The sequence below is a fragment of the Nannobrachium achirus genome (genome assembly GCF_963921795.1).
Source record: "Nannobrachium achirus genome assembly, chromosome: 23".
Taxonomy (NCBI): domain Eukaryota; kingdom Metazoa; phylum Chordata; class Actinopteri; order Myctophiformes; family Myctophidae; genus Nannobrachium; species Nannobrachium achirus.
The window spans coordinates 20,773,241-20,798,349 of record NC_137830.1 but is presented as its reverse complement, the minus strand read 5'-3'; the positions used below and the strand labels follow the sequence as shown (position 1 = coordinate 20,798,349).

The 25,109-nt window shown below is 44.9% G+C and overlaps 1 protein-coding gene across 2 annotated transcripts in view; it reads right to left on the bottom strand.

Moving 5' to 3' along the window:
* Positions 1-25,109, bottom strand: part of dock4b (dedicator of cytokinesis 4b) — a gene marked incomplete at both ends in the record, with an annotated part of 311,706 nt that overhangs the window by 206,759 nt on the left and 79,838 nt on the right. For both annotated transcript variants that reach the window (XM_080753915.1, XM_080753916.1), the window contains 3 exons: positions 3,998-4,053; positions 4,948-4,988; positions 10,565-10,648. In XM_080753915.1, the coding sequence (XP_080610041.1) occupies positions 3,998-4,053; positions 4,948-4,988; positions 10,565-10,648 (181 nt within the window). The remainder of the gene's footprint in view (positions 1-3,997; positions 4,054-4,947; positions 4,989-10,564; positions 10,649-25,109) is intronic.

Here is a 25,109-nt window from a genome sequence, read left to right as displayed (position 1 = left end):
AGCAACTGACCTTTTAGGTGATAACCTTATCACCTAAACGGTGATAACAAGTGGAGGCCATCATATTTCATGGTGATGTCCTTAAGGATTGACCCTGCCTCCCTTTGGTTCAGATGCGCAGAACAGAAAGACAGAAATAGCAAGACACGGCAATTCCGGTTTACTTCCCGTATCTGTGTGACGTAGGTGGATACCTTTTTAGGAGGCGGAAGTTGTTTATTCATTTCCAATGGGAGAGTGAACGTGAACACAGCTTCTGAACCATTCTTTAGCTCCATGGTCACTGATCCGATCGGCACAAGCCACAAATATCATACTAAAATGGCTTTTTTCAGCGACACAAATAAGGAGAAAATCAACTTTATTATGACCCTTTATCTGTCCCAGCAACACACAGAGAGTGTCTTGCTGGGACTGGATCTAGAACCAATAAACGTTCGCGAGATTTGCCATCAGATGCTGGCGCCCACTTAGGAGGCTATTTGTAGGCTTTGTGTACCATGTCGCACTCTACAGGCTCCAACCAGTGGCTCCAACCAGGATGTCCCATCTTGTATATTAAAAGTCTTTGGCAAAACCAGTGCTTGTAAAACAAGGGGGTACGCCCACCTAACTTCTAGACGGGTGATAGCCCAGAATGAATGGGGTGATGTCAGTCAGGTGAGTTGCTACTCATCGCGGTGAGTGACGTAATGTTGTAGTTTTCTGACGTATACTCACCTAAAAGTGGAGTATGAATGGGCCTTTACCAACCCCTCTTCAAACCCACATCTGTCCCTCCATTCTCTACATCTCAAAAAAAAAAAAAGTATGTCACGGTTTAGCTGCGAACCCCCATTTCAAAATGTTTGTGCCAGGGACCCCCATAAGAGAGGATTTGTCAAACCTTTGCGAAAATATCACCTCACAACGTGTTGTGACCTTGTAGATCTGCATTATTATTATTATTATTAACTTTTTATTATTATTTTTTTCTTAAGAGTTTAAACTGTTCCTCATTTTGCTGGGGACCCCCTGCCTGGACCCCTGGGGGTCCAGCGGACCCCACTTTGAGAACCGATGCCCTACAACGCCATGACCATTTCCCACTTCTTCTTCCCTCCTGGCCCCCAGGCTGTGGAATAAACAGACGCACGAGTGACAGAAGTCCTCATTATGCTCCCATACACAACAAGCACACGTAAATATAGAATCCACGTGTAACGTGAATTGAATTGGACAGAGCATTTTTTGTTGGCTCTCAGGGCCAGGCTGTGACAATGTGTAGAATTTAATTAAAGTGCTTGCCACTGGCCATGTTTCTACTGCTCTCAGTTACACACACACACACGCACGCACGCACGCACACACGCACGCACAGAAGTCTGTGTGTTCCTCCCCGACTGCATTGTATAATTTCCGAGTTATGAAGCTTCCTCCCCTGTCTCCGTTTTGCCACCAGGCCCTTTCATCTTTCATTCATCAGTTCATGTTTCATTTATGCCGAGCAGAAACACAGCCGTTTGTGACCGCATGCTGTGCCTATCCGCCTCGCATACAAACAATTGCCTTTGTGTACACACAGACCCACTGCAAACAGAGTTATGCAGAGCATCAATTCACATGCATGCAGACAAAAGGTACAGTGGCTACGCTGTAGGTACAGTAGGATATGCAACGACAGATGGACACCTGCACAGGACAAAGAAGAGGCAATTTGCATGAGAGACGGCAGGCGATGCCAAGGATGGGTGTCTGTGTGTGTGCGTGTGCGTGTGTGTGTGTGTGTGTACTCTGCGAAAGGATTTTTAAAAATTATGTCTTTACGGTAGCATACGGTAGTTATGCTCATATTGCTTGGCGTGAGTGGCCTTTAACACCTACCTTTATATAGTTGAGTGAGTTACATATGAATACATTACTGTTTGTGTGCATAGATACAACTTACGTGGGTGTACAGCATACAGTATGCATGCACATGTGCTCTTGTGTGTCTACCTCTCATTAGTGTGTATGTGTGGGGGGGCTTGTGTGTTTGCGTACTGCACTGTGTGTGTATGTGTGTGTGTGTGTGCGTGCGTGCGTGCGTGCGTGCGTGCGTGCGTGCGTGCGTGCGTGCGTGCGTGCGTGTGTCAGCGGTGGAAAAAGTACAGGTACTCACATATTTAACTTAAAGGGGAAGACCACCCATTTTCAATATTGAACTATGTCATTAATATACCTTAGAGGAGTTGTGTGGAAATAGAAAAAAGGTTCCCCTGGAGGATTGATTTTGGGGTTTGTATTGTAAAGTACAACTTGATGACATCACACCGTTGTACTTTACAATACAAACCCCAAAATCAGTCTTCCAATTCTAGGCAACACAGAAGGGGGAGAACTTTTTTTCTATTTCCACACAACTCCTCTAAGTTATATTAATGACATAGTTCAATATTGAAAATGGGTGGTCTTCCCCTTTAAGGATAAGTATCAACACTGCAATATAGAAATACTCTGTTACAAGTAAAAGGCTGGAATTCAAAATGTACTTGAGTAAAAGTATGAAAGTGTTGTATTTAAAGTACCAAAAGTAAAAGTACGAAATGTTTGAAAATAGCAGATCTACACGCTCACAACGCGTCACAATGTGATGTGCTGTTAGCTTGTAGATCATACAGTATATGTTCGAATAGCCAAGGTATAAAATAGGGCTAAAGTGGTTTATGTATGTTTTATATGATATTATAATTTATATCAGCAAAGTAACTAGTAACTAAAGTTTTTAAATAAATGTAGTGGAGTAAAAGTACAACATTTGGATCCATGATGTAATGGAATAGAAGTAAAAGTATTGGAAATTCTCAAGTAAAGTATACAAATACCTAGATATTTGATTTAAGTACAGTACGCAAACACACAAGCCCTGCCCCTCCCTCCCACACACACACACACACACAAAATGAGAGGTAGACACACACAAGTACATGTACATGCATATGCTGTACACCCACGTAAGTTGTATCTATGCACAAAAACAGTAATGTATGCATATGTAACTCAACTATATAAAGGCAGGTGTTAAAGGCCACTCACACCAAGCAATATGAGCATAACATATAAAGACATCGTTTTTAAAAATCCTTCGTAGAGTTCACACCACAACCATAACAAAGACAATTGTGAATGATCGTGACTGAAGGTCGCAGTTTACTATGAGAAACGTCACAGCTTGTCCGTGTCCGTGACGTGTACACATTTTTAAGGTCTATGGGTTTGCTCTGCTCTGATGTCACTGTGATGTCAGGAGAACCACTCTACCAGAATGGCTCTGACATCACGCTCTGGCTTCACTGTGATGTCACACTAACAGAATCCCTTTTATGCCCATATATGGAGTTCCCTGATGTCATCAATATTAATGATGCCCTGTTAGAGAGATCCCTGTGATGCCAGGGGGAACAAATCCCTTGTATGCCCATATATGGAGATATGGAGATCCCTGTGATGCCAGGGGAACAATCCGTTTCATGCCCATATATGGAGATCCCTGATGTCCACATCCCTGATGTCCACATCCCAGATGTCCACATCAGGTCGCTTGTCGCCCTGAGGCGTCTTACTAGTAGGCTATAGTTATAGTTAAATAGTAAATGGTGAATTTATACAGCACCTTTATCCAAGTCGCTTTACATTCACCCATTCACACACACATTCATACACCGATGGCAGAGGAAACCATGCAAGGCACCAACCTGCTCATCAGGAGCAATTAGGGGTTCAGAGTCTTGCTCAAGGACTCTTCGACACTAAGTCTGAGGGAGCCCGGGATCGAACTGGGAACCTTCCGGTTGCCAAGCGGCCACTCTACCCCCCTGAGCCACTGCCACCCCTATAGGTATATAGTTACCGTTGTAATGCTTGGTGTGTGAATGAATGGCCCTTAATTCTGGAGTGTACAGATGTAACCAAAATCATCATGATTTTACAGTGCATGCAGGAACACTAAGCGAAAAAATGCACATGGTCCACGACTCACCCTTTGTTCTTAACTTGGGCATTCTTCAAGTGGATGTAACTGCACGGGAAGATGCCCTTGAGGTGAATAAGGAACACAACAAGGTTAGCGAGTGCACGAACAGGCCTTCTCTCTCAGAATCACTCTGCACCACCATTAACTCATTAACTGCCAAGGCACGAGTTTCACGAGTTATTACAGTACTCCCAGGCTGCCACAGCCCGAGTTTCCCGAGTTGGAAGCCATTTTGAAAAAAAAAAAAAAAAAAAAAAATTTATAAAAAAAATTCTAAAAATGCCTCAAATGTATTAGGCATGATCGCAATTGCGAAATTTCATGTTTAGCCCCATAACAAACACATCTTTCAAAATGTCAAAAATGGCTGTTTTGTCTGACTTTGAAGGCTTGTATCTCATGAATGCCTGAACGGATTTCCAAGCGGATTTTTTTATTTGAAAGCTGTTAAAAAGTACTACACATATGGTGCATGATCTAGGCATGGGCGTGCACGATCCGTGCACTAAAAATTGATCCGTGCACTAGAAATTTAGGAAGGTGGCAGTGTTTGTTTTGTCTGACTTTGAAGGCTTCTATCTCATGAATGCCTGAACGGATTTCCAAGCGGATTTTTTTGTTTGAAAGCTGTTAAAAAGTACTACACATATGGTGCATATATGGTGCATGGGCGTGCACGATCCGTGCACTAAAAATTGATCCGTGCACTAGAAATTTAGGAACGTGGCATCCTGGTACTTGGTGGCCATCTTGAAAAGGGCATTCAATGAGTTAACACAACATCAAGTGTTACCAATTTTCAGAGAAACTATTACAAGATTGTACAGATTTGTGCTCACAAAAGCATACATTAAACTAAAGGCTGAGGTTAACTTTAGAAAAACATCTATTCATGTATTTTAGGAGTAAAATGCTAACAGTAACACACGCGAGCGCCAAGCGCACACCTCACTCACCTTGGTATTTGGGTTTTTGAGAATGAATCCTCTGTACCAACCTAAAGGGGGACAAGAATAGCATAATTTGTTATTCCAGCATGTTACTGTAACAGTATGTAACACTATGTGTACACAGTATTATGTTCATGAGTACGGTATTATGTTTATGGATACAGATTATCTTCTCTAGACTGCCGAGTATGATGGGAGAGCAAGTTCAATCTGCGTGTCTGTGTGTGTGTGTGTGTGTGTGTGTGTGTGTGTGTGTGTGTGTGTGTGTGTGTGTGTGTGTGTGTGTGTGTGTGTGTGTGTGTGTGTGTGTGTGTGTATGCGCGTGCGTGTGTGCGTGCGTGCGTGCGTGCGTGCGTGCGTGCGGGGGGTTGGAAGTTAACAAAAAGGCTATTTTCTGACACACTAACAAGTGATAATAAATAGTCTGAGATCTTTCCTGAGTGAATAACTTTATCCTGTGTCATGCATAAAAGCTTCAAAGAACACAGACACACACACACACACACACACACACAGACACAGACACAGACACACACACACACACACACACACACACACACACACACACACACACACACACACACACACACACACACACACACACACACACACACACACACACACACACAGTCAAAGACACACGCACACAAGATCAGCAGAAATTGCGTCTCCATTTCATTTATGATACAAGTCACAGCGGTGCAGTAGGTTACTCAATCTCCTTTCCGCGCATGGTGTCGCAAAGGCAAATTGTTTCCCCAGTATTTTGTTGCTGCGGGCCAGCCCAGTGGGCAGTGTGCAGCCAAGGAACCTGCGATATAACTTTGAATAATTTTCCATTCTGAAAAATGAACAACAACAGTTCCGCTCCACAGCACACACACACACACACACACAAATGCACTCACGCACGCACGCACGCACGCATGCACACACGCACACAATACAATGAAAGCACATCACAGAACTGTGCTGTGCTGGGTTACGCAGCAAGTGGCTGTGGGCCAAAGTAATTTAAAGCTAACAGGAGCGATATGCTCGGCTACTGTAAACCACATTGTCAACTATCTGAGAGGGTGTGAAAAACTGTGCTATCTGAACAGACAAGGTGAAAATGATAAAGGCTTTTGACTCGTGCTAAAAGCAGGAGCATAGACAGCATAATGATAATAATAAGTCTTAGAAGAAGCCGTAGTCAAGCGATTATTCTAGCCTGGCCGGGAATTCCCAATTCAAATCAGTGAGCATTAACGAAAGATGCTTTAGCCAAAGCGCAGGCGCTAATTACTATAATGATGTACTGCATTTGCATTTAATGTTGTAGGCTACATTTCATTCAGCTGATGCTCTTATCCAAAGCCACTTAGCGTCAGCACAACAGTGGAATTTAAGCTCATTCTACCCTCGCATTCATTATTATTAGCCGGGATAACAGCATCAGTCTGAAACCTAAATGTATTAGTTCCCTATAATTTGGTTTGGGATTTGCCAACACATGAAGGACCTGGTGTATTTGAAGTTGTTTCATAGTAATTTTGTGCACGTGATTGTTTCTCACCAACAGTGATGGGTGAACACTAAGTACATTTACTTGAGTGCAGTCCATTTTTTTTTTAGTATCTCTAGTTTTTTAATACATATGACTTTCATTGTACTTTCCACTACATATCAAGAAAGAAAACATTTATTATAAATTAACCACTTATGCCCCATATCATATAGTGAAACTAGTAGATCTACAAGCAACAAAATGGCAGAACAAATGGCACATTGCCACATGTTGTACACCAGTACTTTAACTCAAGTACAAATTTGACAGAGCAACTTTCACTAGTAGTCGAGTAATATTTGACCAGGAGCATCTATTCTTTTGACTCAAGTTTCTTTTTTTTTTTATCCCACGATTTTTATACTGACAACATTTTACCCCTACAACATACTGACCTCATGCTTCCTTCTATGCATGAGGAGTTCAAGCCACTTCTTTTCACCTGACGGGGGAGTTTCCCCCGGTATGACATAGCGCGAGGAAGGAACACGTTATTCCAACCAGTTCCTTGCCCCTCCATCAGGCGCCCCGCCCCCGGCAGACGAGGGGTGCCTCGTCTGGCAGTATAGAGACCAGGATTACTGCATGTTTTTTGTGAGGGTACCTACACCTTTGTGAGGGTATTTTTTTTAAGAGAGATAGTTGTTGTGCCAGTGAGGTAAGAAACCCTAGAAGGGCTTATTAGAAGACATCACTGTGTAATAATGTTGTGAATGAAAATAGGCGATATCAATAGTTTCCATACAGCACGTGGGAACAGCATCCACAGATGTGTCACAGGGTACTGAAAAAAGGTATCGAAACTAGACAGATTGCATAATTAACAGCGGATGAATAATGCATGCCATCTTGGTAATTTGCGGCGGTCAGCGCATTCTAAAAACACACACTGGCCATTTCCTCAATATGTCATTCATTTATCAGCGGTCAAATGCAGAAACGGCTCTTGACAAGGGTCTGTGTCAGCAAATAATGTCATTAAAATGTCCCCTGCCTGGCTCAGACTAAAACATCAATAGGACTTGCTTGCAATTATGAATTTTCTTTTTAATAGCACCTGAAGATTTAGTCAAACAGTGAGGGGGGGCAGTGTAGGAGAGACAGACAGTAGGAAAGGTTAAAACTGTTTCCAGTTTGATAGTTCCGGCCAAAGTATAGTCCGTCTAGGACTACAGGACAAACATGACGTAAAGTGGTTTCCGCTCCCGACCGGATCAAACGCCGAAAAGTGAAGGGACCCTAGGCTATAGCAAAAGAGACAGGGAAACAATGCAGGGGAGCCAGACAATAGGAAAGCTAGGGGGGAGACAGTGTAGGAGAGACACACTGTAGGAAACATAGGGGGGGACAATGTTGAGGAGACAGACAGTAGGACAGCTAAGAGGGAGACAGTGTAGGAGAGACAGGCAATAGGAAAGCGGAAGAGGGAGACAGACAGTAGGCTCCCCATGCCAGCATGGGTGGTTTTCGAGGCTCTAACACAATGGCGTCAAACAGGCACTCGATGCATGATTTAATTTGCAACGGAATATATTCACCGCGGTTAGGGAAAGAACAAGCAAAAACATCAAAGAAATACCAAGAGAGGCATCTAGCCACAAATAAATCACAGAGCAGCGAGCATTATGAGACGCGGGGGTTGTGTGTTGGCGTCTTGGCGAGGAAGAGCACCTCCAGAGCGTGTCGCTCCCCTGTGTTTTAGGAATGTTGACAGGAGAAACGTTGTCAGCGGAGGGCCGGGCCATTACTCTGTCACTCTCCTGTCACCAGTCTCTCAAGTCGACGCTCTCGCTGATGTACTCTCTCCGAGGCCCTCTGTGGCCTCATATTATTACATCCTTCTGGAGCGTTCTTCTCGGCTGTCTACGGCGCCTTAATATCGCTCGTCTCTCTCTTGCGTCTCGTGTCCTTGCGCGCCTTTCTGTGAGCTTGGCTTCCCGCCTGCATCTACTCGCAGTTTTCCCAAACGTTTAAATGTGTTGAGTAAATCTCCTTTTACATTTATATTTTTTACAACCAAAAAAAATATCTGCAATTCTCAAAAAATCTTTGAAAAGTATTGAAAATATATCACAATTTCTTTCGAAGGCCTTAAGCAATTCATTCATAATGTATTTCTTGTAAGTTTGGGTCCCAGGGAGGCACCAAATTTCTCTTTTTGTGTGTCGAGCTGAAACAAGTTTGGAAACCCCTGTGCTACATCTTCTGTCTTGTTTCCCGCTATGTTCTCCTTCTGGGCCTCAGGCCTGTCTGTCTGTCTGTCTGTTTGTCTTTCCGTTGTCTCTCCTGTTACAAGCCTGTCTCCCACTCCCGGCTGGTATTGGGCAGTGGTGTAAAGTAAACTAAGTACATTTACTTCAGCACTGTAGCCTACTTAAGTTCAATTTTGAGATATTTGTACTTTACTTGAGTATTTCCAATTTCCAATACTTTTACTTCTACCACTACATCTCGGATCCAAATATTGTACTTTTACTGCAGTACATTTATTTGAGAACTTTAGTTACTAGTTACTTTGTGATTATCATTAAACATACATTAACTGCTTCAACCCTACATACATTTTGTGCATTTGAAAATGGACGATCTACAAGCTCACAATGTGTCACGATGCGATGCATTGTGAGCTTGTAGATCTGCTATTTTCTATATATATATATATATATGTATTGTAACGGAGTACGTACTGTATACATTGCAGTATTGATAATTTTATTTAAGTGAGACATTTGAGTATTTTTTTCCACCACTGGTATTGGGTTGGTAACAGTAGTCTTCATGAGAAATGAGATCCAATTGTCTTCCTCTGGACTTCTCTGCTGCTGTTACGTCTACTTGGCAGACGTCCGTCCGTCCGTCCGTCCGTCCGTCCGTCCGTCCGTCCGTCCGTCCGTCCGTCCGTCCGTCCGTCCGTCTGTCTATCTGTCTATCCGTCCGTCCGTCCGTCCGTCCGTCCGTCCGTCCGTCCGTCCGTCCGTCTGTCTGTCTATCTGTCTATCTGTCTGCCTGCCTTCTTCCAAAACAATGTTGTCTGAGGGAGATAATCTTCTCTGTCTGTGACTTTCACAATACAATAGATGCCTGTCTGTCTGTCTGTCTGTCTGTCTGTCTGTCTGTCTGTCTGTCTGTCTGTCTGTCTGTCTGTCTGTCTGTCTGTCTGTCTGTCTGTCTGTCTGTCTGTCTGTCTGTCTGTCTGTCTGGGGAGAAATGAACGAATAACGGGAAGTGAAGTGAAGTGAAGCGTGCCACGTGTGTCTGTGTTTTAAAATCTGAGCAGCAGAGAGGGAGCGATTAGGAAATACAACCAGAGCATAGCAGCGAAAACCACGTTAGTGCGGTAACCTAGAGCAAATCACTACGGAATCAGAGGGGGAGGGAGAGAGAGAGAGAGAGAGAGAGAAAGGGAGAGAGAGGGAGAGGGAGACCAAACAGGAATAAAAGAGTGGAAGGGGGGAGAAAGACATCTAGACGATGTGAACAGGAAGGCAGGAACATTGGCCATTAAACACAGGAAACGGTGGCAAATAATGAATTTCCACAGACATTTATCTCTCTCGCACCCGCACCCGCACGCACACGCACACACAGACACAGACACAGACACAGACACACACACACACACACACACACACACACACACACACACACACACACACACACACACACACACACACACACACACACACACACACACACACACACACACACACACACACACACACACACACGCTACTGAAGCCATTAATGTTTAATATGTTTGGCACAATATTCTCGAGTTGTAGGAAACGTAGTACTGAGTGTTGGTGGGAGGCTGTCTGTGTGTTTCAACCCTACATGTGTCTGTGTGATTATGCATGCATGAATGTACAGTAGGCCTATGTGTGTAACCGTGTGTGTGTGTGTGCGTGCGTGCGTGCGTGCGTGTGTGAAAGTGAAAATCTCGCATACTGTACATGTCTGTGTGTGTGATTATATAAATGCATGAATGTACAGTATGTGTGTAACTATGTGTGCATACATGTGCACTGTGCCTGTGCGTGTCTGTGTGTGTGCGTGTGTGGGTGCGTGCTGTACCTTCACATTTCTCCAGGATCTGCACGGTGTCCCCGATCTCCAGCGGCAGTCCATGCTGAACGGTGCCTCTGAAACTGGCCAGCACTGCAACGCAAACACAAACAACACGCATGTTGAGTCTGAGTCTATGCGCTTAGTCCAGTCTGACAGAGCAACGTCCACCCATGTCCAGGGCACCGCGAGCGAGGGCAGCGTCAGCGTGCCTCACAGCGTAGGCGAACATTAAGCGCTTTCAACCATGCATCCCTATTTAGGGTGTGTAAAAAGCTAAAATCACAGAATTTGCAGATCAACAAGCTCACGGCGCATAACATCGTGACGCACTGTGAGCGTGTAGACCTGCTATTTTCCACTATTCATTATAGGACAAAGCTATGATTGATTAATGTAATGACGTTGTTGACAAAGATGCATATGAACTGCTCATCAGAAGCAGTTACTGCAGGAGTTTAGATCAGGATTTCTCAAAGTGGGTGCCGCTGCCGCAGAATAGAGTTACGATATATTTGGTGTGTTCTTTTTCAATATACACTAAATCTCTTCGCCAAAAATAACCAATCTACAGCTTGTAGATAGGGTTTTTGGGGAAAAAGTACACCCCAGAAAAGGAATGTTGTGGTTAAAGTGGCTCTATGTCAAGTATTAAGTTATTTTCAATCTGTCCTAATGGCAACGGATATTCTCTCAAGTTTTCCTCGTGACATATTGTTATCTTAGGGGGGAATGATTTGCATATTTACAATATAAAGTAACAATGTAATTCAGGGGTGCCGTGGATGAAAGTTATTTACAGGGATGACCCGAGCCAAAAATGGATTGAGAACCACTGATGTAGATTTTGCTCATGGTCAGGAAGTACCAGGGATTGAACCGGGGACTTTCCAGACTTCAGTACAATCTGCTCTACGTCCTGAGCCAAGTGCCAACAAAGGGCTACCAGTAACACTTGTTTCCGACATCCTCCCGCGACGAGTTTTTGCTTTCAAAGGTATCAGTGATTCAATCATTTCTCTGTATTGGTCGGAGGGGGAGGGGGGGGGGGAGCTAACAAGATTCTCTCTCCACACGCTCCGATTCAATTCAGTTCATTGAATCCAGAGAACGCACGGAGAGGCTCGTAAATCATTTGTCAGAGTCGAAGAATTGGCAACAGGCCCGCAATCGCTCTCATTCACTTCAGGCTGGGTGCTGATGCTCTGATGTTACTGCATAGCACTCCCTGGCCTGTAGTTGAGTGTAGTGGTGGACAGTAGCTAAGTACACTCATTTGAGTTCTGCACTTTAAGTCAATATACTTTACTTGAGTCGAGTGTATGTATTTTTGGATGCCATAAGTTCACTCTACAACATTTCAAAGAAACTTTTGACTCCACTGTACATTTCTGGCCAAAGAACTAAAAGATCATTATGAATTAACTACTTAAACCCCATTTCAAATATAGTGATAATAGCTGATCTACAAGCTCAGATCTAAAAGTATGTACTTTTGAATATCAGACAAACTGAGAGACAGGGCTTTGAGAACATCACTCAGACCTGCATACTGGCTAACTGTAACTCGTCATGGCTTGACACAACAAACGCACACACAGGCACACAAAGGGATTTGAAGCATAAGCGAGTAGTAGAGATTTGCAGCCATGTAGAAAGGAGAGGGACAGCTATAGCTCAGACAGCTGTTGCTAAAGGCTGGTTCACTGCCAGATTCAGCAGGTCCTAGCTACAGTATGCCACACACACACACACACACACACACACACACACACACACACACACACACACACACACACACACACACACGTGCAGTCCCCACGCTGGAGGGGATTATGTTCAGTCTAGCTTTCATCAAAGACACAGTGACTCGTGCAGACTAAACTGACGCGCGCGCGCGCACACGCGCACGCACACACACACACACACACACACACACACACACACACACACACACACACACACACACACACACACACACACACACACACACACACACACACACACACACACACACACATTAGTATATTGTATTTGCACTTCTGCAGACAAGTGTATATGTACGCATGCAGAGCCATGCATGTTGTGGATGCATTGAGCACACACAGGAAATGTATGCTATGCACACACTGTATACACTAGTGCAGACAGCAGACACCCACATACAGTACAGTCTCACAGCAAAGCGCCACGGAACTGACATCTCTGTGTGTCACAGAAATACACGCAAGCTCACACACACATGCACAGGGACGAACACAAAATAATATTAGACTGTAAAATACACAAAAACAGACAAGGCGCGCGCGAGGAAGACATAAACATCATGCAAACACATCATGCTTGTTGCACAAAGGCACGCAATGTTTAACATGCACTTGCAGCACATGTTACATTACGACACACCCTGTGCCAAGACATGAGAGCACATCCTCTCTCTCACACATGCACAATGCGAACCACAAATTTGTCACAGTCACACCCGGACCACTACCCTAGCCCAGTGGTTCTCAAAGTGTATTCCAGGGACTCTGTGGGTTCCTTTAGGGGGGTCTTAATTGACCCACACAAGTCTGTAACTCTGGAAGTGTACAAATGGAACCAAATGAACCGTGACGTGTTCATTTGTTTCCATTTGTCAAAGTTAAGGGGAGACCTTGAAATTTGAAAGTTTGAGAAACACTGCCCTAGCTGTCCGGGCCTAATTTAGAGTTTTTAGTGGTTTGATATTGATATTGGTCAGGACTCACTCAGGAAACCCAGCTTGAAACCGGGACAATTCCGGCCAAACCGGGGTGTCTGATCACAGTATCAAATGCACACTGAGTAAATCCATTAAGCGGGGGTAAAAACGGTGTGAGCGAAGTCCCTAATGGGCCTGACGGAATGGAAGAATCATCCGCAAATCAGAATTACAACTGAGAGCCATGTCTCAACCTGACGAATTACAACCCATGGAGAGGGCCTTCTCCCAGGTACAGGGATCGGGTCAGGTCTGCTGATGAAATCGAAAACGCAACCGGCCAAAGCCAGCCCCTCCGGGACATTCCACATTTCCAGTGATTGCGTGTGAGAAAGAGTGTGTGTGTATGTGTGTGCGCGCGCGCGCATGTCAGAGAGAGTGATCCTTCTGCGTTTGAAGTTGAAACTCTGCCAAGGCTCTTGTTATCCTCGTCGCTGCAGAAACACAATCTTTCTTTACAAGGGATTTGTCGCCAGAGCACATCTGACTTTGTAATTCATTCAAAGCCTGAATCACTCACATACAGGGAAACTGACACACACACACACACACACACACACACACACACACACACACACACACACACACACACACACACACACACACACACACACACACACACACACACACACACACACACACACACACACACACACACACACACACACACACACAGCTGGCAGTCACCGATTTGCATGGAAAAAAATGCTAAAATACTGTATCTTTGCATTCTCTGCACACACACACATGAACTCACATACACACAGGCATGCACTCAAAAGCACAGAGACACACAGACACCCACACGAAGCACACACAGTCGCAGACAAGAAAAAAAATGCCAGGCACGCGCGGCGCGTGCGAAACGCAAAGTGCAAAGCGTGCCCAATACATGAATTATCCAAGTGACTTTCCCAGCTGTAGCTCCCAAAATTATTCCGTTTTCAAGACACTCTTTTTTTAACTGTGGTGAAAAGACAGCCTCCCTCCTACTGTCTGTCTGTCTGTCTGTCTGTCTGTCTGTCTGTCTGTCTGTCTGTCTGTCTGTCTGTCTGTCTGTCTGTTTGTCTTTTCAGCTCCATCTTGTCTGTCCCTGTCACTTTGCATGGTCTCTCTGTTTGTCAGTGTGATTCACATTGTCTTAGTGTCAGACCTCGTTGTCTTCTTCGTTTCCATTCATCGATCGTCTTTAATCAGTGGTTGCAACCCTTTTCATGTCAAATTGACACTTATTAGTCCATGGACCCCCATTTGAAAAGGGTCTGGGACCACCATAAGAGAAGATGTTTACGGCTCTAGCAGTGATTCTCAACCATTTTAATTTCAGGGACCCCCAGTTTGACATGCATTAAGGCTATGGACCCCCATTTAACGGTATTTCTATCTCTGAGACCCCAATTTATATTGTAAAATCAATGTTAATTTAACTTTGAGAGTGTACATATGTATTTGTACATTTTGTACACTCTCCAAGATACAGATAAGGGTCCATTTGGTTCAGGCACCTAGGCTGGTAAACCGGCCTGACAGCGTGTTGCAGGTTCGAGTCCCGATCGCGACGACCTTTGCTGCGTGTCACCCCCAATAAAGGCATAAAAAGGGGAGTAAAAAAAACGTACATACAATAATTACCGGCTGCATAATTGCAGATAACAAAGTCTTCAAAAAAAACTTAAATATATTGCCGATATATCGGTCAAACAGATATACATCTCTCTCTATGTCGTCTTCAGACATCGGCCTGGCTCTAGAGGCCTGACCTGGCCTGCCCTCTGTCAATCATGGCATCAGCTCTTCTGTCTCCGTAAGTCCATCTCTCTACCTATATCTGTCACAGCTCAACCTCCACAGAGAGGAGCTGTCGAGATGGGAAAGTCTTCGGCTGTTGTTTCGGGGGAATTCTTTTGTAATTTAATTTGACGCTCAATTGAGCATCGGGGATGGGGTGAGATGGGCCGAGGGACAGGAAGTGCTGTATGACTCCACAAGAGAGCAGGGGGAAGCAAGAGCAGAGCTCAAACGCGGGGGGCCCCGAGACACACCTAACCACTTGCGTGCACAACGCTGCCTGCCTCACAGAGTGCAAAAAATCACACCCGTGTGAACTGAGCGGTGGTCGTGGAGGCTGCGCAACAGCAAAAAAAAAAATATATATATATATATATATATATATGGGTAATAATAATAATAATAATAAAAAATATTAAAATAAAATATTAAAAACATATTAATAATAAAAATAATAATAATATGGGGGGGGGGGGGGGTGCTTGTTTGCGTGCGAGAGAGAGAGAGCGCCATCCATCCATCCATCCATGCATGTCACTCAGGCCGCCACTGGTATTGCAGATGATGCTCAGGGCAGCCTAGACTCAACAGCACCTCTCTGGTCACCCAGGGTACTCAGGCTACACCGGCTACATACAGACAGACACACATACACACACGGCCACGCTATGGAGACGGTGTGACCACCGCTCAAAAAACAGTACAGAGGAGGAAGAAAGCTCATAAACTGACACACACACACCCACACACACACGCACACACACGCGCACGCACACACCATGGGCTACATGTGCAGAAACCCTTACTCCACAGTCCACATACCGTATACTGTATGTCAAGGACCCCCAAATTGACACGAAATTAGCCCACGGACCCCCATTTGAAAAGATATGCCAGGGACCACCATAAGAGAAGATTTTTTTACGGCTAGAGCAGTGATTCTGAATCCATTTTACTTTCAAGGAGCCCCAGTTTGCCATGCATTAGGCTACGGTTTGTGCATGGACATCCAATTGCTTAAATGCACCAAACACTATCCAGCTGTTGCAGGGCAAAACCTGCTCCACACACAAACAGACACATGCACACACACACGCGTGCGCATACACAGATGTTGTGTGACAGGCACTGCTATTCTTGACCAAACTGCTGGTCCCAGACTAGACATTACACACAGATGGCAGCGAGGGAGAACGCATGCACGACGTGTGCACACCCCCAAGAGAGGGAAAAAGACAGGAGGGGTAGAGAGAGAGAGGTGAAAAGAGGTAGAGTGTGAGAAAGAACAGAATCAAGACAAACGGATGGAAATCACAGAAGTATGCACCGTGTATAGAAACAGAGATAGAGGACATAATGGATGACAGAGAATTGAACAGCAAGTGGTTGCCATGCGGTGTCCGGTGAACTGGTGTTTTTACATAGAGAGACAGAGACAGACAGGGATTGACAGAGAGAGAGACAGACACAGACAGACAGAAGAACACAGCAACTCTTTCTTGCAACAACAATTCCCAGGTACACAAGACACTCACACAAAGAGTGTATCGGGTTGAACATGTGTTTGTGCACCACAGTTATTAGCCTTTAAACCAGATGAGTCATTATTTTGCTCTCACACATTCGTGTTTCAGTTGTTATAAACTTCAGTTTTGAGGGGCCCAAGTTAGTGTAGGTTTCAACACACACTCTACAAATGTCAACTACTGACCTCTACAATGTCTAGTTAAGCCTAGCATCTCAACAAGTCAAGCACATTTCACAGAGAGGGAGAGAGAGAGAGAGAGAGAGAGAGAGAGAGAGAGAGAGAGAGAGAGAGAGAGGGATAGAGAGACACATACAGGGGAGTGATTACATGATGAGCGGTGTTAGAAAATGAATAATCTTCACTATCTGTCCCCCATGGGGGGGGGGGGGGGGGGTGATTATTTCATTTGCGTTTTTTCTTGATAACCATTTCCCAGTACAGGTGTTGGAGATGTAAAACAAAGTTTACGACATTGACAAGTGTTTTTTGAGCGGTGGTCACAACACTCCTATACGTGGCCGTGTGTGTGGGTCTGTCTGTCTGTATGTCTGTCTGTCTCCGTGTCCGTAGCCTGCAGTAACCTTTTCTGACCACACATGTTAAGGGAGGGGCGCGCACGCACACACACACACACACACACACACACACACACACACACACACACACACACACACACACACACACACACACACACACACACACACACACACACACACACACACACACACACACACACACACACACACACACAACCGAGTGTGATTTTTTTTATTTACAGTCGGCGTCGAAGCTAAAGATGGAGACGTAAGATTAAGGCCAAAGAATCGTAGTGATAGTCACTAATCTGCTCATCCGCTGACAAGCTGATCTACGAGCCCTCGGAGAGCTTGCAGATCGGCTATTTTCGCTATTTATCATGCAACAAAGTGGTGGTTAAAGCACTTTCACACCCCCCCCTCCCCCCTCTGTAATCCACTTGGAGAGTACGAGCGACCCTGTACGTGTGTGCGTGCATGTGTGTGTACTGTGTAGTGGAGTAAAATACTGTACTTAAGTAGAATTTTTAGGTATTTGTATTTTACTTAAGTATTTCCAATTTCAAATACTTTTACTTCTGCTCCTCGGATCCAAATATTGTACTTTTACTCCACTACATTTATTTGACAACTTTAGCTACTACTACTAGATTTTTTAAATGTATTTGTATTACGAAACAATTAATCTATTCAACCCTAAACATTTCGGCCATTTGAAAATAGCAGATCTACAAGCTCACAATGCGTCCCATCGCGACGCATTGTGAGCTTGTAGATAGATATTTTCAAATGTTATAAATTTGAAAACTTGTGAAATGTGATATTCTGCACAATGAGTGCTTTCTACTTTTGTTACTTTAAAGTACATTTTGGTACCAATACTTCCGTACTTTTACGCAAGTACATTTTGTATTCACGACTTTTACTTGTAACATAGTATTTCTACATTGCAGTATAGATACTTTTAGTAAAACATTTGAGTGCTTTTTTTTCCACCGATGCGTGTACGCGTGCGCGCGTGTGTGCGACCGCGTCTGCGATGCCTAGAATGCCCACAGGCAATGGATGCATTACTACCAGGCTTATGTATTTTGGGATGCCACTTGGGAGTCAGGGCCCGTCGTTTACCTCCTCCCTCCCTCCCTCCCTCCTTCCCTCCCTCCTCTGCTAAGCTCCTTCCAGGGCAGTGAGCCGAGTGACAACAACACTTCCACTTCCGCTCCTCTTCCTGCCGTTGACGACCTCTGCCACTTTCGCTTGAGAAATAGGCCCCTTTTCAAGCGGCGTGTTGACATTCAGGTGAGTGGGGGACAAGCCACAGGAAGCAACCAAACACACACACACGGACACACGCGCACAAACACACACACACATTGCCTAAAAAGCCTTGAGGCGCGCTCCGCTCTCTTTGTTTTTGTGAACAAACGGGAGTTCAAAAGGCTTGTTACCGTGCTTTTAACCTCTTTAGCTTCACTTCCTCTTCTTTTCTTTCCACGATTAGTGAGCCGACAATGGCCTCATGTGCCTATAATCCACTCCCACTGCGTTAATTATTCAACGCTATATGTCATTAATATGCTAATTCCGCGGCGTGTTGACATACGCGGCCGCTGCCAAAAAGACGACAGGTCGTCAATGCTTAATTGGGCTATGTGTTTGAACACAACACACACATGCGCATGCACGCACACGCACGCGAGCGCACACACACACACTTCTCTCTCTCTCTCTCTGTCACACACATTTCCCACAAGCTCTAATTTAATGGTATATTTATTTAGATTTTGAATACTAAATCTGAATCGGAACAGAAGCAATGTATTTGTTTATGAAGCCCAAAGGCCAAACAGAAATTATTTTTTTATTTATATGTTCCAATGTTCAAAGCCCAAAACACAATTAAATGTGTTAATCGCAATTATTTGAGTCACAATTAACCAGTTAAGCCCCATAAGGTCTTTTCTGTTTTCTGTTATCAGAGAAATCTTCCACGGAAAATAGCCGATCGACAAGCTCACAACACGCCATCGACAAGCTCAGAGCGCACCGTGAGCTTGTCGATCAGCTATTTTCAGCAGAAGCTTGCCCCAAAATACTGATGCTGAGGTTTGAGTGGTAATGGTAATGCCGTGACAGCAGTCCAGGGGTGCCGTGAGATCATTTGATAATATTTGGAATCTATTTGGACACTTGAAAAAATATTTAGTATCATTTTAAACTTGAAGTACAAAGTTATATTCAGTCAGTTCTAACCAAAATGGCTATTATCTCAACGTTTTCCTCGCAAAATAATCACTACAATATCGTCACTGTCGGGCAGAAACCTTGTATCTCCAAGTTTCAAATGTGTACGTCTTTTGGTAAAGCAAATAGCCCTGCTTCATCATACAAGACTGTCGCACAAAACTAGATGCGAGGCGTTGTGTGCTTGTAGATCTGCTGTTTTCACTAGTTTAGTTAATTGTATAGATGATAAATACAAAACGAACAGTTTTGGACATACAAGGTTTCCACCCGACAACGACGATGTGCTATAAATATAAGTTGCTGGGAGTGAAACTTATAATGTAGGGGTGCCTCGGATTAAAAACAAATATTCATGGGGTGCCCTGAGACAAAAAAGTTTGGGAACCCCTGGTCTGGTAAAAAGTAATGGTGTTGAGAGCCCTGGCTGTGACCTGCATGTCACCGTGTCACTCTGGTGAGGATGAACTGTGTGCATCGCTGCACACGGAAGGCTGTGCATGTGTACGTCTTTACCACTAGCCTGACACCGTCATAGAACCAAAATAACAGAAATACCAGCAAAAAAAGTGTTGAGCAGTAACTAGTTACTAGTAATAGGCCTATATTACTGTAATATTATTACTTTACCCAGTAACGAGTAGTGTAAGAGATAACTCAATTATTTTGTAAAGAATAGTACTAGTAAGACGCCTCAGGGCGACATGCGACCTCGCCCTAAAGGGCAAGGTCGCGCCAATTCTTAGTGATGTATCGGACCAGTTACCCATATATGGAGACCCCTGGTACACATATATGGAGATCCATGTACTGTATATGGTACATCCCTTTTATGCCCATACATGGAGATCCCTGTCTGAACCAGCCACACATATATGGGCTGTCTTCCTCTATACAGTATACGGGCATTCCCATATGAAGTCCTGTTAGATATGGGCTTAATATTGATGACATCAGGGATCTCCATTATGGGCATAAAAATGTTTTTGTGAGGGTATCAACCCTAGGAGACACGGGGAGAACATGCAAACTCCACACAGAAAGGCCCTATCGCCAACCCCACCTAGGGTGTGGGCACTGATGACGCGGAGGGAGGAACACGCCGCCAGTGCCCACAGCGTCCCCCGGCGGGAATCGAACCCAGGAGAAACACTGTCTTAAACAATACTGTTCTGGTCTAGAAGAGACCTTGAAACATGAAAGATGTTCGAAATACTACTGAAATAAATGCTCTTGTTAAATTGAATACACAGGACCACAATGGAAACAAGCCCTCAGAGCTTATTGTGTTCTTCTTTTTAGTAATATTATTGGAATCAAATGTTACATCTACAGAAATGCTTGTGCAATATATTGTTAGTATATGATGTGGTTTGTTACCCGTTCCAGGTCCTCAATTAGGGCATTGATGGTGTTCTGGCACACCATCTAATGGCTTAGAGAGAAAATGGACAGAGGCCAAACTTACTTGCCAACCCCTACTGAGCTATTTTTGAGAATGTTTGCCTAGAATGTCATGCCCATTGTACAGTGTAGGGACAACAGGGTTAATGGGGTTAATGACTGTCTCTCCGTGTGTGTGTGTGTGTGTGTGTGTGTGTGTGTGTGTGTGTGTGTGTGTGTGTGTGTGTGTGTGTGTGTGTGTGTGTGTGTGTGTGTGTGTGTGTGTGAGAGAGAGTCTAAGTGAGTGCATGTAGTGTACATGCTTTTGGGCTGGACCAAAACCACCCTCACTGCAATGTGAATAAACATTCCGACACTTTAACCTGACGTGTGCTTTGTCTTGGCTAAGAGAAAGCGTTGGAAAAGAGACAGAGAAGGGCTTCTTCAACTCCCGTGGCTGCGTTAGTGTAGGCCTTCCTTCCTATGCGGTGAGGAGTGGGCTGAGAGGCATGCATATTTCAGCGGCCCCTCCAAACATACAGCTAGGCTTTGAGTCTGAATGGCAGGCAGTGAGTCAGCCAGTGGAGTGCGGTCTGGGGGGCAAACACAAGGCCTTAGTCAGGCCCGCCGTACACTAAGCCGTTTGTAACCACCGGGCTGTGCTTATGCATAATACTGTCTCTGCAAGTATAATCCTGACCCGTGCTAAGAAATGCTTGGAGGGCAGCGGAGACAGACACACACACAAACACCTTCTGTCTGGGACCGTGCAGCGCGTGCGGTGGCGAGCACTGGGGGTGTCTGACAGCGCCGATGTGAGGAGGGGACTGATCGCGGAAGGAAGCGTGCGCACCGAGTCGCTGCCTCGCCTGCAGCTGGGCAACAGACTAAGAACCGATGATCCCAAGAAAGCAAGGTTGTGGAGTCGACAGGGAGGAGGAGATGAGGAGCGAGGGAGAGAGGGAGATCTGAGGAGACGGTACCAGAGGAAAGAGTTATGAGAGGCAGAGAGCAAGGAGGGAGGGGAGCGGGTAAGCAGAAGAAGAGGAAAGAGAAGGCCTTGAATACTATATAGAGTAGTACCTGCCTGGGTTGGGTGGAAGAAGTGCATGAAGACATGCACACATACCCACACAGTCGCACACTGTGACACACACACACACACACACACAAATGCCAGCAGTGATGATACTTAGACAGCGAAGACAAAGGCTTGGAAGATAGCCACACGAGCATGCTCGCACACAGAAGAGAACCGTGATAGGCAGAGCACACAAAAGGCCGGCTGGCAGAATCACCCAGCAGGAACGGCTTTCATTTCACCTTTGCCGCCGGCAGGCTCCCTCGCCCTTTCACCGCCTTTGTGCTCACATCAGGAGAAGACAACCCGGGCCCACCGCAGAACCCTTCGCGTGCTGTACAATAATCCAGCACCTCAGATCACTGACGCTCTGCCACTAGCTTTCCGTGTCAATGCTCGTGGTTGGAATGGGACTGTGTTAGCTCAGACACCAGCACTGCACAGGAGGAATATGGATAGAATCAACTTTTATCCAAGCAAACCAACAAGGGACAGCGAGGGCAAATATGTTCAACAGGCGCTTCGCTTCGGTTGTGGGCATAAAGCAAAATGACTTTGCCTCGGCTAATTTCAACCAGTTAGAGAGGCAAACAGCCTCGACGAAGCTAAGTCGGAGGGTAAATCAAACTATTACTGCAACCGGTCTACAGAGGCCTTCAATCAATTGAAATACATTCTACTAATTCAAATACCGTTGTCGTCATGCAATCGATTCTCAGTGGATGTATTCCAGACTAAATATCTTACAAGTGAAAATCTTGCCAAAAACTTCAACATTGTAATGCTAAAAAGGAGAACACAGGGATGTGTTTACATTTGGGAAGGAGCTCACACTCAATATACAGTACCACTCCAGGTTATTGCATCACTTGCAACACAAGATTAGACCAGTGGTTCTCAAAGTGTGGTCCAGGGACCCTCAGAGGTCCTTGAGGGGGTTCCAAATGGACCCTTACAGGTCTGTACCTCTGAGCGTAGCAATGGAACCAAATGGACCAGTTCCATTTGTACACTCTCAGAGTTATGCGGGTCCTTGAAATTAAAAGACAAACACATCCGATTATCTCCATAGATGGGACCTGATCTGTCCTTTGGATAAAGGAAACCAAGATGTTGGCTTTGATTTTCGGCAGGTGGGTCATGGATCGGGAGTTTGGTATTGGAGGAAACCTCAAAATGTGTCATGCCGTTACTGATACATTTGAATGTGTGTGTGTGTGTGTGCATGTGTGTGTGTGTGTGTGTGTGTGTGTGTGTGTGTGTGTGTGTGTGTGTGTGTGTGTGTGTGTGTGTGTGTGTGTGTGTGTGTGCGTGCGCGTGTGTTTGTGTGTGTGCGTGCATGCGAGTGTGCGTGCGTGCATGCGAGTGTGTGTGTGTATTGGTGCATGTGTGCGTGCGTGTAGAGCCACTAATCAACGACATTATTAAAAAGGGAGGTGTTGGGGGAGCAGGTTATTGGATTCCCGCTGATTTGCTGTCACCGTCTCTTCTGGCATGATTAGCATCGACGACACCACACCTCAAATCACACATTCAGTCACACACACGTGTGCACAGACACACACCCCTTCCGCAATATTAATCTTCATTTATACTTGGTTGCGTGACTTTTGAACACTGCAGATCTACAAGCTCAAAGTACCTCAAAATTGTAGGGATATTTCACTTTCAAAAAAACTTTTGGACATTTTATCGTCTGCAGGCATGTGTGACCTAGCCTGGGGCCAGCGCTATACTAATGCATCTAGCTAACTAACATTCCCTCCTTGTTTTAACATGGCTGGGATGTCTAGCTCAGCTAGGCTATGTGTGACCACCCTGGACAGATTTTAAGTTCCTTGATTCAGTATTTAGATATTTAATATTAATTTTGTCAGACACGCCAGCTTCCTACTGTATACAAACCCATTGTAAACTCCATTTTAACCACGATAGTTACTGAAAACACTGTTCTTCTTTTTCCGCCGAGCCGACTCATACTACCCTCTTACCCTCTTACGTGAGCTGGCCGTTTTTTGATAGCAGGGGCTGAAATAGGCCTTTTGGTGAAAATATCGAAAATAGCAGACCTCCATGAACTTGGAGGTCGGTACTTATTCATGGTCTGGAGAGGGCACTTTTTACAGGCGGGTAAAGGGGCAGGGGCTCTAGCCCCCTTTAATGTCTATGTGTGCACGTGCCAGGTACTCAGCTACTTTCCACCACTGTCTGTTGGCTTGTTTGTTTGTTTGCATGAGTGTGTTTGTGGGGGTCATGGGGTCAACGTGGCAGGCCTCAGGCTGACAGAGAACGGAACAAAGTGTCTGGCTGGTTCGGCTGAGTGGCTGACAAGCTGTAGCGGGACAGATCAGAAATGACTCAGATTAAACCCAAATATAGGTCACCGTGCTAAAGCTAACGTTACGGCCCTGCATCGCCTCACTCCCTGCCATCTGGCTGTACGTGTGTGTGTGTGTGCGTGTGCGTGTGTGTGTGTGTGTGTTTTTAAGCTATATAGCCGATGCTACTGTACCATACATAGAGCTAAGCAAACCAAACCTGTGTTTTAGTAGTAGTGTTGGGTTATTCTCACCTACTGTACATGTTGACACTCTAAAGTGCATTCACACCGGACGTGACAGAAATAACCACGTAACGTGAATCGTGGGAAGCAGAGTTCACACCGGATGTTAAATGTTAGCTTGAAGGTATTTGCCATACACGCACATTAAGGCTGCTGCTATGTTCGCTTAAAGTGCCTTTGCCCCCTAGTTTCCCACAGAAAATCTTTATTTGAAGATAATTTAGCCTAACTCTAGTTAAGAGTCGATATTTACACTCTTAAGTTCAAGAAAGAAAGAAAGAAAGTAAGAAGAGTCAATGAGAGCGACAGAGGATGAACAGAATGATAACAGAGTATAACAGAATGATAAAATTAAAGAAAGAGAAAGGTACTGTAGGGAGAGACAATACACACATGGTGAGAGAGAGAGATGGAGGGATGTATGAAGCATATGACAAACGAAAAGCTGCTTGAAAAAAACTGAGAGAGAGAAAGCAACAGACACAATAGGAGGATGTCTTCCTAACGTAAGGTAAAATGTGGTGTGGTGGGAGGCTGGTGAGCAGCGAGCACTTTCACTTTGACACACACTCTCTCTGTCTCGCTCTGCTTCATAGAGGAGGTGGGGCTGACCTCCAAATGCACTTTCCTGCATGTACACACGCAAGCACGCACGCGCACACATAAACATGGACACCTTTTTTGGTTA